Raw genomic sequence first — 15825 nt, 5'->3', positions numbered from 1 at the left:
TAAAGAAGAAGTTACAGGTCTGTGAGAGCCAGAAATCTTGCTTGTTTGTAGGTGACCAAATACTTATTTTCCACCATAATTTGCAAATAAATTCATTAAAAATCCTACAATGTGATTTCTGGATTTTCTTTCCTCAATTTGTCTGTCATTGTTGACGTGTACCTATGATGAAAATTACAGGCCTCTCTCATCTTTTTAAGTGGGAGAACTTGCACAATTGGTGGCTGACTAAATACTTTTTTCCCCCACTGTATGTATGTGTGTGTTTTGACACAGTCAGGTCTGTATTAAAGAGGATTCTCCGTTCCACTAATGGTTAATTACCACATTCCAGTGTGGCTATTCTCTGGTAACCTGCTGTGTATTAAATCACGTCTCTATGGGCTCCTTATAAAGCCTTTCTGAGGGCTGCAATTTTACACACATTTTCACACTTCTTGAGGCAAATGGTAGCACAGTTCTGATAGGCTGAGTGGTTTGACGTGTGTGTGTGTGTTGTATATGTACAACTTGTGTGTGTGTGTGTTACCTTGGTGGAGAGGACCTTGAAGGTGCTGTGTTGGGGGACGATGGGATGCAGCAGGTTCATGTTCAAGCTGAAGTCCTCCCCCGAAGGAAGCTTCACCACAGCCGACAACTACAGAGACAAACACACACATTATAAACACACACATACACCACCTCCTCCTCTTTTTATAGAGGGGTGGGGATGGAAGACTGTTTCATCAAATTCACCCTGAGGGCTTTAGTGCTGGTCTGAAATCAGTTGGGCTTTTTTTCTTGGATTGGGGATTTAGACTTGGGGGGGGGGGGGGGGGGGGTTAACTGTTCCTAGAGCTGAGTTTACAGGCACCCCTGAGGGCATAGCTGGGCCCAAAGGGAGTGAGTGATTGAGCGTGTGTGTGTGTATGTAAGAAGGCACATGTGCCCATAGCAGCACCCCTGCCAAACCCCCCTGGAGGAAAAGCCCCTAGCCATCTTATTACCCCTAATAACACCTCCCCTACTGTTCTCACAGCAACAGAAAGAGAAAGAGTGGGTTAGGGCAGAGAGAAAGGAGGGGTGCGAGATGTGGAATTGGAATCAGGCCCCTCCCTGTGTGTTTCAGAGGGAGCGCTGCTCTACTGTAGGGGGACTTCAGGGGAGACAACAACCCCCTATTTTTAGTGCTGTACCGCTGCGCGCGCATGTACACGTACAAACACACACACACACTCCCCTCCATCTTTCATTCCAGATCCAGAACATCCATTTTTCCTCATCTCCATCTCATTTAAACCCAAATCACACTGCAGTCATTAATTTACAGCACAGATCCAACACTATGCCCATACTTTGATTTGATTCCATGTTATCTACACCCCCGCCCCAAACAGAATCCTTTTAATGTCAATAAGATGAGAAATAAAGACATGTCGAGAGACAGCTTCCTCCGAGAGACAGCTTCCTCCTCAGCAACTATACTGGGCTGCTGATACTCTGGCAGCACTTCTGACAGTTTGGAACTGTACTTCTCTCTCCTCAAGAGCCCCTTACACTGACCTGTGTGTGTGTGTGTGTGTATATCTGACAGAAGTCTGTGTGTCTGTGTGTGCTCGCTTGCTTGTTTGTACGTGTGTGTGACTGTATGTATGTGTGTACCTGTCTGTTGTTAAAATTGACGTTGACACCGTCCTTAGGAGCGTTTTTCACCATGATGGTGACGATGACCTGGGACTCTGTCTGGTACCAGTCGTGTCTGAGGACGTACACAGAAACTTAGTACAGGTTGCCCCTGAAGTGTAAGATCAAGTCATCTACCTGCCTGCACACATAAGATGAGTCCCAAATACCCCCTATTCCCTACGTAGCGCACTACTTTTGACCAGGGCTCATAGGACTCTGGCAAAAAAGTAGTGCACTATAGAGAATATGGTGACATTTGGAATGCAACATTTACATTTACATTTTAGTCATTTAGCAGACGCTCTTATCCAGAGTGACTTACAGTTAGTGAGTGCATACATTTTTCATACTGGCCCCCTGTGGGAATCGAACCCACAACCATGAAGTGTACTTACTTGATGTGTGGTGTCAGTGTCTGCTGTGGCATCCAGTCATCCCAGCAAAAGAGAGAGAAAGTTTAAACAAACAAAAATAGGAGAAAGAGAGAGGGCTTACTGGCTGTGCTCGCTCTCTCGCTCTAGCAGTTAGAACAGAATAAGCAAGGTTTGGAATGCTGGGAGCAACAGTGCCCCCATGAGGTGGAGAGTGGAACTGAATGCCAGAAAAACCTGTATACAGTCGTAAGGTTTGTGTTGTTGATTATATGTATTTTTCAAACTGTGAAATAAATCAAACACAGCATATACATTTTCTTTTTAACTTGACAGGGATAGCACAATAAAGTCAATTACTTTTTTTCCCATTGTGGCCCCTTAAAAGTGCATGGCAGAAGATATTTTTATACAGACATGGTACAGAGCATAGATAGAATAATGGTAGGAAGATCCGTTAGCACTCACCTTGTTCTCATTTCCATTCTGATTCGCCGCTGCAAGGGACAGGAATCAGAATGTTACAGTCAAACAGTTCTTCATTACTCGTACATTAACAGGCCAGAGGAACACACAAACACACACAGGGACATGCCACACAGAGAGACACACCTCCCTGTGACATCTCAGAGGCAGTCTGTTTACCAGTCCATCCACATCTATTAAAACCCCACTGTATTTACCAGTTATGTCTGTTACATTATTCACTGCTTTCATTAGAGAGAGAGGGAGGGAGGGAGAAGGTGGCAGAGGGAGGCGAGGAAGAGCGGGAGAGGGAGAAGGAGGGAGAGAGGAGTTTAAAGGGGAAGGGGGCTGGGATGAGACGGAGCATAAATGTTATGAGGTTGCCTTTGAAAGGGGGGGGGGGGGGCTGGGATGAGACGGAGCATTAATGTTATGAGGTCGCGTTTGTTATGAGGTCGCGTCGGGGGGGGGGGGGGGGGGGGGGGGGGGGGGGGGTGTAACTGTGTGGATGTTTACTGGGGTTGATCCGAGGCAAGGCACCCCTTGCTGTACATTATTAATGTGATCCAAACAGGTTCAGTTTAAACCCTATGAGACGACAACCACACACACAGACAAACACACAACTTCTCTAATGAAGAGTTCAGTTAGTACAGAGTTAGAATTCAGATAGAGGTTGGAGATGGGCCTGTGGCTAGGGTTTAGATGGTGGATAACATAGATGCCTCCCGAATGGCGCAGTGGTCTAAGGCACTGCATCGCAGTGCTAGCTGTGCCACTAGAGATCCTGGTTCGAATCCAGGCTCTGTCGTAGCCGGCCGCGACCGGGAGACCCATGGGGCGGCGCACAATTGGCCCAGCGTCGTCCAGGGTAGGGGAGGGAATGGCCGGCAGGGGATGTTGGTAGAGCATGGCGTTTGCAACGCCAGGGTTGTGGGTTCGATTCCCACGGGGGGGGGGGCCAGTATGAAAAAAAATATATATATATATATATATAATGTACTCCCTCACTAACTGTAAGTCGCTCTGGATAAGAGCGTCTGCTAAATGACGTAAATGTAAATGTAAGAAAACAGATCCTACTTACTCCCCATCATCTCCTCACAGCGTTTGAGCCACGTTTGGAAAGTGTCATCTGAACCTGTGGAGCCGAGGGAGAACACACTGTTCAGACATAATCTCACCCAGTTGGAACACAACTACTGCAGAATCTACACACAGCCATGTACACTTCTGTACATTTGACCAGATTGGAAGGCATATCCGATATGGTTAATATTCCACCTAACCTATCAGAGGCCAAGAGCTGTTACTATTAGGGATGTGCATCTCTCCTTTCATGAACGATTCAATTTGCATCTACATGCATGAGCTACGATACAGGAACAACACCTTTTAGTTTGAAACGAGTTGGTGCGATTCGGTTTGATTAGGGGAACGAATTGATGCCATTCAGTTCGATTCACTAACATTTTTTGCATGCGTTAATTTTTTATTTTAAAATTAATATCTGCTGCTGATGGGAGGTCAGGAGCTGGGCCTCTCTGAGCTGAATCTGTCTGAGATGACTTCTCTAAACTGAGTGGCCATCTGTTAGTGTGCGTGTGCGTGTGTGTGTGTGTGTCAATGTGGTGTGTAGACACCTGAGCTGAGCCATTGGGCAGACTGAGCATCTACCACCCCACTATCAGATTAGGGATGGAGAAATGTATGCTTTTTATCTCCCAACTTTAAAAATCTGAAATCACCCACTGATTAAATTGTTGTTTTTACAGATTGAAAATGTTTTGAGCTAGTACTATGTCAATAGCATGGCATTTAGCCAATTAACATAATGCAGCTATGGATTTTACCTGTTTTGAAAGCGAATGGTTTAGACCGTTTGGAATTTTACTGGAGCTCTCCCGCTCCAAACAATGAACGAGAAATTATTGCTGTCCTTTATAAAATTACCCTGTTCATGTACAAATGACCAAATACACTGACCGTTTAAAGCAAAACTACCAAAACTATTTCTTATGGTGAATCTAAATCTAAATACAATCTGAATGATTGAAAACACCAATCAGCAGTTGGATGTGAGTTGCGTCCACTCCGGTAGGCTACACAACTCCAGTAAAACACAATTTTCTACAGCGCATTTGTTAACAATGACCCAGCAAATTACATAGGCTTTATTAGTTGAGTGACAACCTATGATTTGACATTGTCGAAAGCCATTTCACAAGCATCTGAATGCTGAAGGTGCCAGATGTACGAATAGCCTATTAGTACAGGTATAGGCCTACCTCCCGTTGGCGCAAGCATCTGTGTCTCCCGCACTTTGCACACAGTTGTTATCTGACAGTCATAAGCAGTTACATGCATAAAAGTTGGAAAGGCTACTGAACTGAAGGAGAGGACGTATCAATTCAGTCACAACAGTTAAGAGGTATCTCAGAATAAAACAATGAGTAAAACACAGTGAACCGGAAATGTGTAATGTTTGAATTGGTTTTCTGACCGATGCATGCTTAATTTGGATCGGTTCAAACCGATGCACTCATATCTTAAACATTAGAACAGGGGACCGATGTGTATCAGTGAATCGTTACATCCCTAGTTACTATATTTCTAATACCAATAATATCATACAGTTTTAGATCTACATGACGTGTCTAAGGATAGGGGTAAAGTGTCGTTTTTAGATTGAGGGATTAGGGGAAGGTGTTAGTGGAAGTGTGTAGGTGCTGAAAAGGAACCAGGCCCCTATGTCCTCCACATGTCCCCTCAGCAGGCCTCACCATCCAGGCTGTGTCCCTTAGTGAAGGCAGCATGTGATGACTCAAAGTGGTTCAGGTGGTACTCTGCCATTCTGCAGGGAGGTAGACAGGAGCAGGCTTGTTATCAGTAGCAGAAAGAAACTCAGGGAAAACAGACACCAATTTAAGTTTGACATATACACTGCTCAAAAAAATAAAGGGAACACTAAAATAACACATCCTAGATCTGAATGAATGAAACAATCTTATTAAATACTTTTGTCTTTAGATAGTTGAATGTGCTGACAACAAAATCACACAAAAATGATCAATGGAAATCAAATGTATCAACCCATGGAGGTCTGGATTTGGAGTCACCCTCAAAATTAAAGTGGAAAACCACACTACAGGCTGATCCAACTTTGATGTAATGTCCTTAAAACAAGTCAAAATGAGGCTCAGTAGTGTGTGTGGCCTCCACGTGCCTGTATGACCTCCCTACAACGCCTGGGCATGCTCCTGATGAGGTGGTGGATGGTCTCCTGAGGGATCTCCTCCCAGACCTGGACTAAAGCTTCCGCCAACTCCTGGACAGTCTGTGGTGCAACATGGCGTTGGTGGATGGAGCGAGACATGATGTCCCAGATGTGCTCAAATGGATTCAGGTCTGGGGAACGGGCGGGCCAGTCCATAGCATCAATGCCTTCCTCTTGCAGGAACTGCTGACACTCTCCAGCCACATGAGGTCTAGCATTGTCTTGCATTAGCAGGAACCCAGGGCCAACCGCACCAGCATATGGTCTCACAAGGGGTCTGAGGATCTCATCTCGGTACCTAATGGCAGTCAGGCTACCTTTGGCGAGCACATGGAGGGCTGTGCAGCCCCCCAAAGAAATGCCACCCCACACCATGACTGACCCACCGCCAAACCGGTCATGCTGGAGGATGTTGCAGGCAGCAGAACGTTCTCCACGGAGTCTCCAGACTCTGTCACGTCTGTCACATGTGCTCAGTGTGAACCTGCTTTCATCTGTGAAGAGCACAGGGCGCCAGTGGCGAATTTGCCAATCTTGGTGTTCTCTGGCAAATGCCAAACGTCCTGCACGGTGTTGGGCTGTAAGCACAACCCCCACCTGTGGACGTCGGGCCCTCATACCACCCTCATGGAGTCTGTTTCTGACCGTTTGAGCAGACACATGCACATTTGTGGCCTGCTGGAGGTCATTTTGCAGGGCTCTGGCAGTGCTCCTCCTGCTCATCCTTGCACAAAGGCGGAGGTAGCAGTCCTGCTGCTGGGTTGTTGCCTTCCTACGGCCTCCTCCACGTCTCCTGATGTACTGGCCTGTCTCCTGGTAGCGCCTCCATGCTCTGGATACTACGCTGACAGACACAGCAAACCTTCTTGCCACAGCTCGCATTGATGTGCCATCCTGGATGAGCTGCACTACCTGAGCCACTTGTGTGGGTTGTAGACTCCGTCTCATGCTACCACTAGAGTGAAAGCACCGCCAGCATTCAAAAGTGACCAAAACATCAGCCAGGAAGCATAGGAACTGAGAAGTGGTCTGTGGTCACCACCTGCAAAACCAGTCCTTTATTGGGGGTGTCTTGCTAATTGCCTATAATTTCCACCTGTTGTCTATTCAATTTGCACAACAGCATGTGAAATTGATTGTCAATCAGTGTTGCTTCCTAAGTGGACAGTTTGATTTCACAGAAGTGTGATTGACTTGGAGTTACATTGTGTTGTTTAAATGTTCCCTTTATTTTTTTGAGCAGTGTATAATGATTTAAGGGAGATGTGGAGTGGCAGGGTTCATACACATTTTGACAGATGGAATATCATGACTTCTCCATGACTTAACCAATTTCCATTACCAACAATTGGTGGTGTCTCTATGTACGTATAAAAAAGTAAGCGGAACGTGGTATTGACACTGGAAGGTTACTCTGATCCCATTAACCATCTCCTGTCGTTGTGCAAGGCACTTAACCCCCCCCCCCCCCCCAAAGTAGAATACCTGTTAGGAAACTATATAAAACACATGTAGTCAACCCTCAGTCTGGAGAGCAACTGGGTGTGCAGGCTTTTGATCAAGCCCTGCTCAAGAACAGAGCCAGTTTATCAAGGTCTGGTTGACCAGCTAATTTCTAAAATGTGGTTTGTTAAAGTGGGCGGTGGTACAAAAGCCTGCACCCATTAGCTCTCCTGGAGGATGGTTGACCACCCATGAAGAAAACATTTTCAACATTACAACCAAATACCTTTTATGCCTTCTGAAATGATTTGCTCTTTTAATATATCAAAGATCAAGTGGCTATGGTAGGCTACAAATCTTTTTATACCATGGCATTGCTGAATACTCATTTCTGATTGGCATTCTAGAGCATGCATTATTTCCCTATAATGTACGCTATACTTGCAAGGTAGAATTCAATGGCTAAGGTCAATTTAGAGAATTTGGCAGTACGTCCAACCGGCCTCACAACCGCAGACTATGTGTATGGCGTTGTGTGGGTGAGCGGTTTGCTAATGTCAATGTTGTGAACAGAGTGCCCCATGGTGGCGGTGGGGTTATGATATTGGCAGGCATAAGCTACGGACAACGAACACACTTGCATTTTATCGATGGCAATTTGAATGCACAGAGATACCGTGACGAGATCCTGAGGCCCATTGTCGTGTCATTCATCAACCGCCACCACCTCATGTTTCAGCATGATAATGCATGTCGCAAGGATCTGTACACAATTCCTGGAAGCTGAAAATGTCCCAGTTCTTCCACGGCCTGCATACTCACCAGACATGTCACCCATTGAGCCTGCTTGGGATGCTCTGGATCGACGTGTACGACAGCGTGTTCTAGTTCCCACCAATATCCAGCAACTTCGCACAGCCATTGAAGAGGAGTGGGACAACATTTCACAGGCCACAATCAACAGCCTGATCAACTCTATGCGAAGGAGATGAAGCAAATGGTGGTCACACCAGATACTCTGGTTTTCTGATCCATGCCAATACCTTTTTTTTAAGGTATCTGTGACCAACAGATGAATATCTGTATTCCCAGTCATGTGAAATCAATAGATTTGGGCCTAATGTATTTATTTCAATTGACTGATTTCCTTATATGAACTATAACTCAGTAAAATCTTTGAAATTGTTGCATGTTGCGTTATATTTTTGTTCAGTATAGTATACTTTCTAGTGGCAAATGAACACATTTCTAGTGACAATGTGTTAAATTACAGCCATGGTATAAAAGGGATAATGAACTCGAGGCTCTATGTGTTCTCTGGAAAATAATGCAACTCCGTGGAATGTTAGTTCCACTCCGTAATCATAATCCAAAACAAAGCCTACATCAAAATATTTTTTCCTAAAATTACTGTTCGCGATTCACAAATTATTATTTTGATTCACATGATTCAATTCACTACAATGTGGAAGTGAATCGTTCATTTCTTGAAAATAATTGTTTAAATGAATCATATGAATCGTTCAAAAAAGTAAATCACCTTTGTATGGGCTCATTCGCGAGTGTCGGTGGAACGTTTTTTGGTACATGACGAAAACATTAATACATGCTAATAATAGCTCAACAGTTAACTAGAGCAGTGGTTCCCAACCTGGGGTCCGCGCGGCGCCAGAGTTTACAGGGGGGGGCGCGTGATCTCATTTGCTTTGAGGTCAAACATGCATAAAATGTTCAACTATAATTTAATTGTACAATTAATACATTTAAAAATGTGTATTAAAAATCATATGCTTGCAATGCCAAGGCCAATCTAAATAATAATAATAATGGCAGAGAAACGTAAAAGCGGTAACTCCCCGAAAAAATTTTTGCACGTCAATGACCAGCGCTCAATCAGTTTCAGCTAGCAGCTCGTTGTTCCTGCAGTCAGAGCATCACTATTTTATGAATAAAACAACATGTCTAAGAAACGTAAAAGTGCTGATGACTCATCATCAAAAAAGAAAGTAAGGCTATATCTCGAGAGTTATCTTAACTTCGGTTTTATTGAGGGACAGGATAGGACTCGGCCAGAATGTGTCATTTGTGGCGAGAAACTAGCTAATGACAGCATGAAGCCAAGCAAAATGCGACGACACCAGGAAACAAAACCCCAGGAGACTGTTGGTGAAGGTCAGGATTTTTTTGAGGGGAAGAAGCAGTTGGCACTATCAAAAAGATCCACACACATCAGAAAAGTATTTGAAAGAGCAGGCAGTGATTTACACAGAGCCACGGAGGCGTCATGTGAGTGTTCGCTATTAATTGCCAAGTCTAAAAAGCCGCACAATATCGGAGAGCAGCGAATCAAACCCGCCTGCCTGAAAATTGTAGAGAGGCTGTGTGGCCCACAGGTGGCGGATAACGTGAAAACCGTCCCACTCTCTGACAACACTGTCAAAGACAGAATTGATAAAATGGCTGGAGATTGTCAAAACCAGCTGCACGAGAAGCTTAGGAATGTTCCCTTTGCCATTCAGTTGGATGAAACAATAACAGTGTCAGACGAATCCGTGCTCATCGTTTATGTGCAATATATTGACGGTGATGACTTGAAACAAGACATTCTTATGTCTACCAATCTAGCCACAAAAACAACAGGCCAATATATTTTTATAGCTATGGACTCACATCTCTCGTCCAACAATCTGCCCTACGAGAATATTGTTGGATGCTGCACTGATGGGGCTGCAGCGTTGATGGGCAAAAACAAGGGATTTAACAGCCGATTGAAGGAAAAAGCCCCGGGGTGCGCAATTTTCCACTGCGTGCTACATCGCCAAGCATTGGCCAGTAAAAAAAAACGTTCGGAAGACCTCAGTAACACCCTGGCAACTGTTGTTAAAGTTGTAAACTTCATTAAGGCTCGCCCTACTAACAAGAGACTGTTTGCCTAGCTGTGTGAGGATGAAGCGCATCAAACACTGCTGTTACACACAGAGGTATGCTGGTTGTCACGTGGACAAGTGCTTGTGCGTTTTATGGAACTGCAGGGAAAAATAAAGGAATTCTTGCAAGATCACAATCGACCACGGTGCGAACAGCTGACTGATGCGTTTTGGATCAAAACGGCATACCTAGCGGATACGTTCACTCTCTACAATGAGACAAACAAGCGGATGCAGGATCCTGAATCAAACGTAATGCAGTGCAAAGACGCTCTTGTGCGGAAACTGGAGTAGAGTTGGAAAAATGTGTAAATGGGAGCTACAACAATTTCCACTGCTGATGAAACAGTCTGGTGGCACTGTGCCTGCGTCTTTGCGCACTGAGTTTACCCGCCACATGAACATGCTTCGGGAGGAAATTAAATCCCGTTTTGCCGATGTTGACGAATACTTATCAAAGAAATCGTGGGTGATTTGACCCTTACATTTGCAGTCTCGAGGACGTGGAATACCTCGGCTGTGAAGATGAGCTTGGTGACCTTCAAGCCGATTGTGTCAAATATTTCCAAGAGAACGGATACAAAAAGTTTTGGATTGTCAAAGGACACGCTGTTGCACCCAGACTGGCCAAACACGCAGCTACAAGGGTTATTCTACCATTCAGCACTATGTACCTGTCTGAGACAGCCTTCAGCGCGCTTGTAACAATAAAAATAAAAGCCCATAACAGGCTCGATGTCCACCAGGACTTTAGGCTGGCTGTCACTAGCATCACACCTGACATCCTATCCCTGGTCAGATGTATGCAGGCCCAAGGTGGCCATTAGTTTATTAAGGAAGGGAAAAGTTATTGATTGTAACTTACTGTTTGTTATTCTTACTTATTGTTATTTTTATAACACATACATTATAGCTGTGTCAAAACCAGTGTTCACATGACTTGCATGTGTGTATGCAACAAACTGCCCCCTTTCAGTTAATTGGTCTGAGGGAGATCATGGACAGATATAGGTGCTGTTAATCACTTATTACGCTGATAATGAATAATTATTATTATTTTGGTAAGAATGTGTGTGTATAGGCCTACAGTTAATTATACACAAAGATAACCAGGGCAAACCAAAGGGAAAAGGAAAGAAAAACTATAATTGATGTAGATTTTTGCCAATAAAGATTTGGAATTAATAACTTTATTATTTTGGTGGTGGTGGTGGAACTCAGCTTTTCTTAGATACAAGTAGGGGGGGGGGGCTCCAAGGAAAAAAGGTTGGGAACCACTGAACTAGAGAGTACAAGATATGTTTTGAATTGGCTACCTAGTTAGTCTTCTCTATCCTATTATAGGCATACCTGCTGCTGCAATGTCCGACTCTCTCCATCTGTCTAACCCCATCAGAACGCAAAATATAAGCTTGTTTTTCTCCATTGTCTGACACAATGCAATTGTAAACAAACACTGTATAGCTTCAAAACATGAAGTTATAGTTTAAACTATCATTTTTATCTCATGGATGGTCAGCCGTTGCATAAATAGAACCGTCTATGCATTTGAGAGTGGCTACATTTCTCCAGCCTCATCCCTATGCTGTGTACCCAAAAAGGTGACAGAGTAGCCCCTTTGTTATTGTTTGAATTGCAGATTGACACTTTTATTAGGAAAAACACATCTCTGGAAAATGGTTCAACAACAGTGCTTTGTGTTCTGATAACATCTTTAAGCAGTCATAGCTATAAAGTCAGACAGACATTCCTCCCAGAAAATAAGCAAGCTGCAAAAATAAATGCATGTAAATTCAGATCAATTTATTTTGACTGACAGCTGTTATGGGTTACGGCCAAACTGCACACATACCCTGTTCTCACGAAGGCAATGGAATGGCTTCATGGCCACACATACACAGAGCAGTTAAGTCTTACCCCATTCTCATGAAGGAAAGAAGAAGGCTGGGGTTGAGATGCTGGGCTTTCTTGGCATCGTTGACAGCACCTGTAGAGAGACACACACACACACACACACAGATGAGAAACATAGCTCAAGTTTCTGTAGCAAAGACAAAAATATAGAACTAACATTAGACAATCCTTTGAATTAAAATAATTATTCAAATCACTAATTTCAGAAAATCAGTAAAGCAAGGTTGGAGGTTATCAAAAGTTAGAGCAGTAGTTTGTCAATGCAAGAAGGATTGGGGTTAGGGTCTGACTGATAGCAGTACTTTCGGGTTAAGTTTGGGTAAGATCTTAGGCGTTAGGATAAGAGCCTTACAGCTGTAGTTTTTCAGTTGGAGGTGGGCGTAGGCTCGTTGGCAGAACCATTCTGCATTGTCAGAGTGTCCTTCCAAGGCTTCATTCAGTTCCTGAAGGAAAATGTCAGTGTCATCAAATAGGCAAGTTTGGGGTCAATTGAATTGAATTCCCAAGATACATTTTTTATGAGCACTAGTTAAGGTTGACAGTTGTTTAAATACATTTTCATGTTCCCAACAATTTAACCTGTCTTTCTGCACGAAATCTTCACTTACATTAGTTAGCTAGCTAGGTGGTTAACAAGTTAGCTAGAATAAAGTGTGATGTATGGCAGGTGGCTAGCCAGTTAGTTAGCTATGCTAGTTAGATAGCTAACTTCTTGGGTTTATCTTGTCTAAGCTAAATGCTGTAAAGTTACATATCACTACTGGAATTGAGCAACAACTAGTTTCAGACCAAAATAATTTGGTAATGTGGCTAGCTAGTTAACTTCGTTTCTAAATGTAGCACAACATTAGCTAGAGTCAGTTAGCTATAAACTTTTCGGAGATGGTTAACGGTAACGTTAGATAGCTAGCGTTATTGAAAACATTTAAAATCCCCTGACTAGTTAGCTAGCAAGAATAATGCATTTGACTTTCAGTAAAACTAGTTCATATTTTCATTTTAGTTTGACAGATAGTTAGCTAGAAAGTTAGACAGCTAATAACATTGGCTATCCAGCTAGCCGTTGTTTACCTCAAGAGCTTTCTGAGGGTCCTCGTCTATGAAGCTATCAGAGAAACTGCTAAAACGAGAAAACAGAGCTGACGTTAGCCTCTTAAACAAGGACACATTTACAATAAAATACTCGAAAATGTAATATACTTGCCGTTCGGTTGCCATGAGGGTAGAAGTGTTGTCAGAGGGAGAGAGCAGTGGCTAGCTAGCTGGAAAGTTCTAGATAGGGGAAGCGAAATAATGCTGGAGTGGAACACAGTGGAGGCGTGTGTACAGTGCGGGCCCTGTCAAACGTCAGCTGAGTAGGAGAGGCACGTCTCACTACTGAGCCCTAACGGTATGGAGGGGTAGGTGCGGGCGAAAAAACATTTTCACACGGTTTGTCAAAAGACCGTCTTCTTCTTCTTCAGTGGGGTTTATCGGCGGTTGGCATCCAACGTTATGGTGCATTACCGCCACCTACCGTACTGGAGTGTGGGCCAGAGACCGGGATAAACTAAATCCTACCGGCCAACCCCGTTTCTCTTAAAAAAGATAACAAAATATACTCTTTAAACTAATTTCCTGTATCCCCTTCTACCTCATACTAAATCTCATCCTCTATCTTTCCCTCTAATACTGCCCACACTGTAGCAATACATGCTCCACAGTCTCTATTTCCTGACAATAATCACACTTTTCTGATGGATGCTTTTCTTATTCAACTGGCTGCGTCCCACCCTTAATCTTGTAAAAATAGCCTCCTCTCTTCTGTCCCTTCCTGTCGTCCTCCCCTCCCCGACTTTCCTCTGTACTTGAAATAAATGCCTTCCCTTATTATCTCTATTCCACTGCTCCTGCCATCTCTTCACATCACTGTATATATCAGTCTTTTTGCCTCTGCCTTGCTCATTGACACTTCAACATCAACATCCCCACTACTAAGTGCTTGTTTAGCCTGTTCATCTACCGCCTCGTTCCCCTCCACCCCCACATGGGCTGGAACCCTAGTAAATCTTATCTGAATACCCATCTGTTTAATCCTGCCATGGGTTTGTAGCACCTCATAAAGCAGGTCTTGTCTGCTACGTGAGCTAAAGGACTGGATATGCATTAACACTGCACATGAATGAGAGCAAATAACTACTCTGTCTGGCTTAACTTCCTTCACCCACTGCAAGCCCAACAGTATGGCCATCAGCTCCGCCATATATACAGCCAGATGATCTGTAATACGTTTCCTGACTTCCACCCCACATTCCTGCACTACAAATGCTGACCCAGTACGTTCTGTCCTTGGATCTTTTGAACCATCTGTGTAAATGGCCACAAAATCCTGATATACAGTTTCCAGACGTCTCTTAATGAAATCAGCTGGATCAACACCCTCTCTATCTTTCTGTAGTCTCTCCAACACTTCTAGATCAACTACTGGAGGCGGGAGTAGCCATGGTGGATTTACAGGAATAACTACCGTTGGACTAAACTCCCTTCCATACAGTCCCATCTCCTTCGCCTGGGTATTACCCACCCACCCAAAGCTCGTGTTCGGTCTTCGCTCATGTTCCCAGCATGCCTGTAAAATCGCTTTCGCAGTATGAGACACCCCATGTCCTTGTAGGTTGACCCAGTAATTCATTGCCAGTTGCTGTCTCCTAATCTGCAACGGCATATCCCCCATCTCCACCTGTAATGCAGCCACTGGGTACGTCCGAAACGCCCCACTACATATTCTGAGTCCTTGCCCCTGTATGACATCTAGATTTTCCAGTGAGGTCTGGGCTGCTGAACCATACGCTATACTTCCATAGTCTATTACAGATCGGATCAATGCAACATACATGGTCTTCAATGAGGAACGCCCAGCCCCCCACTCCTTCCCCGTCAGACAGTGCATCACATTCAGCACCTTCTTACACTTTACCACCACTCTCTCAATGTGTTCTGCCCAGGTCTGTCTAGTATCAAAGTATACCCCAAGGAACCTGAAGGCCCCCACTCTCTCCAAGTTTCTCCCATATAACCTCAAGCATACCTCATCTCCCACCTTCCTCCTGGTAAAGAACACTGTTTGAGTTCTCTACAGAGAACCTGAATCCCTACATTAATGCCCACCACTCTACCTCATCAATTGCTTCCTGACTATGTATGGCACATTTCTTCCCCTCTTCCATAAGGCACCATCATCTGCAAATAACGACCTCCCTATATCTGCAGTCAGGATTAATTCAAAATGAAAACGTTTATTTCACGAAAACAAGTTTATCATTACTCTTTTATCAACTCCTTCTGTATAAATTGCATGAAAACATCTGCATGAACATCAATACATTGCATATAGTATAAAAGCCTGGTACAGTGTTTCCACAATTACAGTTCCTCACACAATAACAATAACAAATATATCAGAGACTTCCAGCAAAAGCAAAGAAGCATAAGGCAATATTATCAAAGGAAAAGATTGCATGGGAAAATGTGCTTTTTATTAGGATATATATAAGCCAAGGTCATCATTATGGCTTTGCAAGGAATTAGGTAGAAGATCCTTGTAGGATCAGCAAAACTAACCATAGATCAGAGTCTAGGCCTGAGGAGCAAAATCATCATACTTTTTTTGCATAGAGGAGTGAGTACATTTGGGAATTGGGATGTATATACTGTGTGTGTGCAGCTAATAAAGACAGATATTATGCACCTGAGAGACAACTGTCAGAAAAAGTGTTCACAAACA

General features: G+C 43.8%; 1 protein-coding gene across 3 annotated transcripts; it reads right to left on the bottom strand.

Annotated features, from left to right (window-relative positions):
• Window positions 1-254: 254 nt before the first annotated feature.
• LOC311150734 (protein SGT1 homolog) lies at window positions 255-13441 on the bottom strand. 3 transcript variants are annotated; one of them, XM_084188255.1, is made up of 10 exons: window positions 13267-13441; window positions 13134-13182; window positions 12415-12505; window positions 12066-12135; window positions 5285-5355; window positions 3589-3642; window positions 2505-2533; window positions 2061-2083; window positions 1642-1738; window positions 255-637 (listed from the first exon to the last, which is right to left on the bottom strand). In XM_084188255.1, exons 1-10 carry the CDS (start codon window positions 13278-13280, stop codon window positions 389-391), a joined length of 747 nt encoding a protein of 248 aa, XP_084044381.1. In that variant the 5' UTR covers window positions 13281-13441; the 3' UTR covers window positions 255-388. The 3 variants fall into 3 exon arrangements, with proteins under 3 accessions (XP_084044381.1, XP_084044382.1, XP_084044383.1); XM_084188256.1 differs by having other exon boundaries at window positions 2061-2080; XM_084188257.1 differs by having other exon boundaries at window positions 13134-13179; window positions 13267-13423.
• Window positions 13442-15825: the final 2384 nt, after the last annotated feature.

This window comes from Coregonus lavaretus (assembly GCF_964263955.1).
Source record: "Coregonus lavaretus genome assembly, chromosome: 23".
NCBI lineage: Eukaryota > Metazoa > Chordata > Actinopteri > Salmoniformes > Salmonidae > Coregonus > Coregonus lavaretus.
Note: the sequence above shows the minus strand (reverse complement) of the source record. Positions and strands in the feature narration are given on the sequence as shown.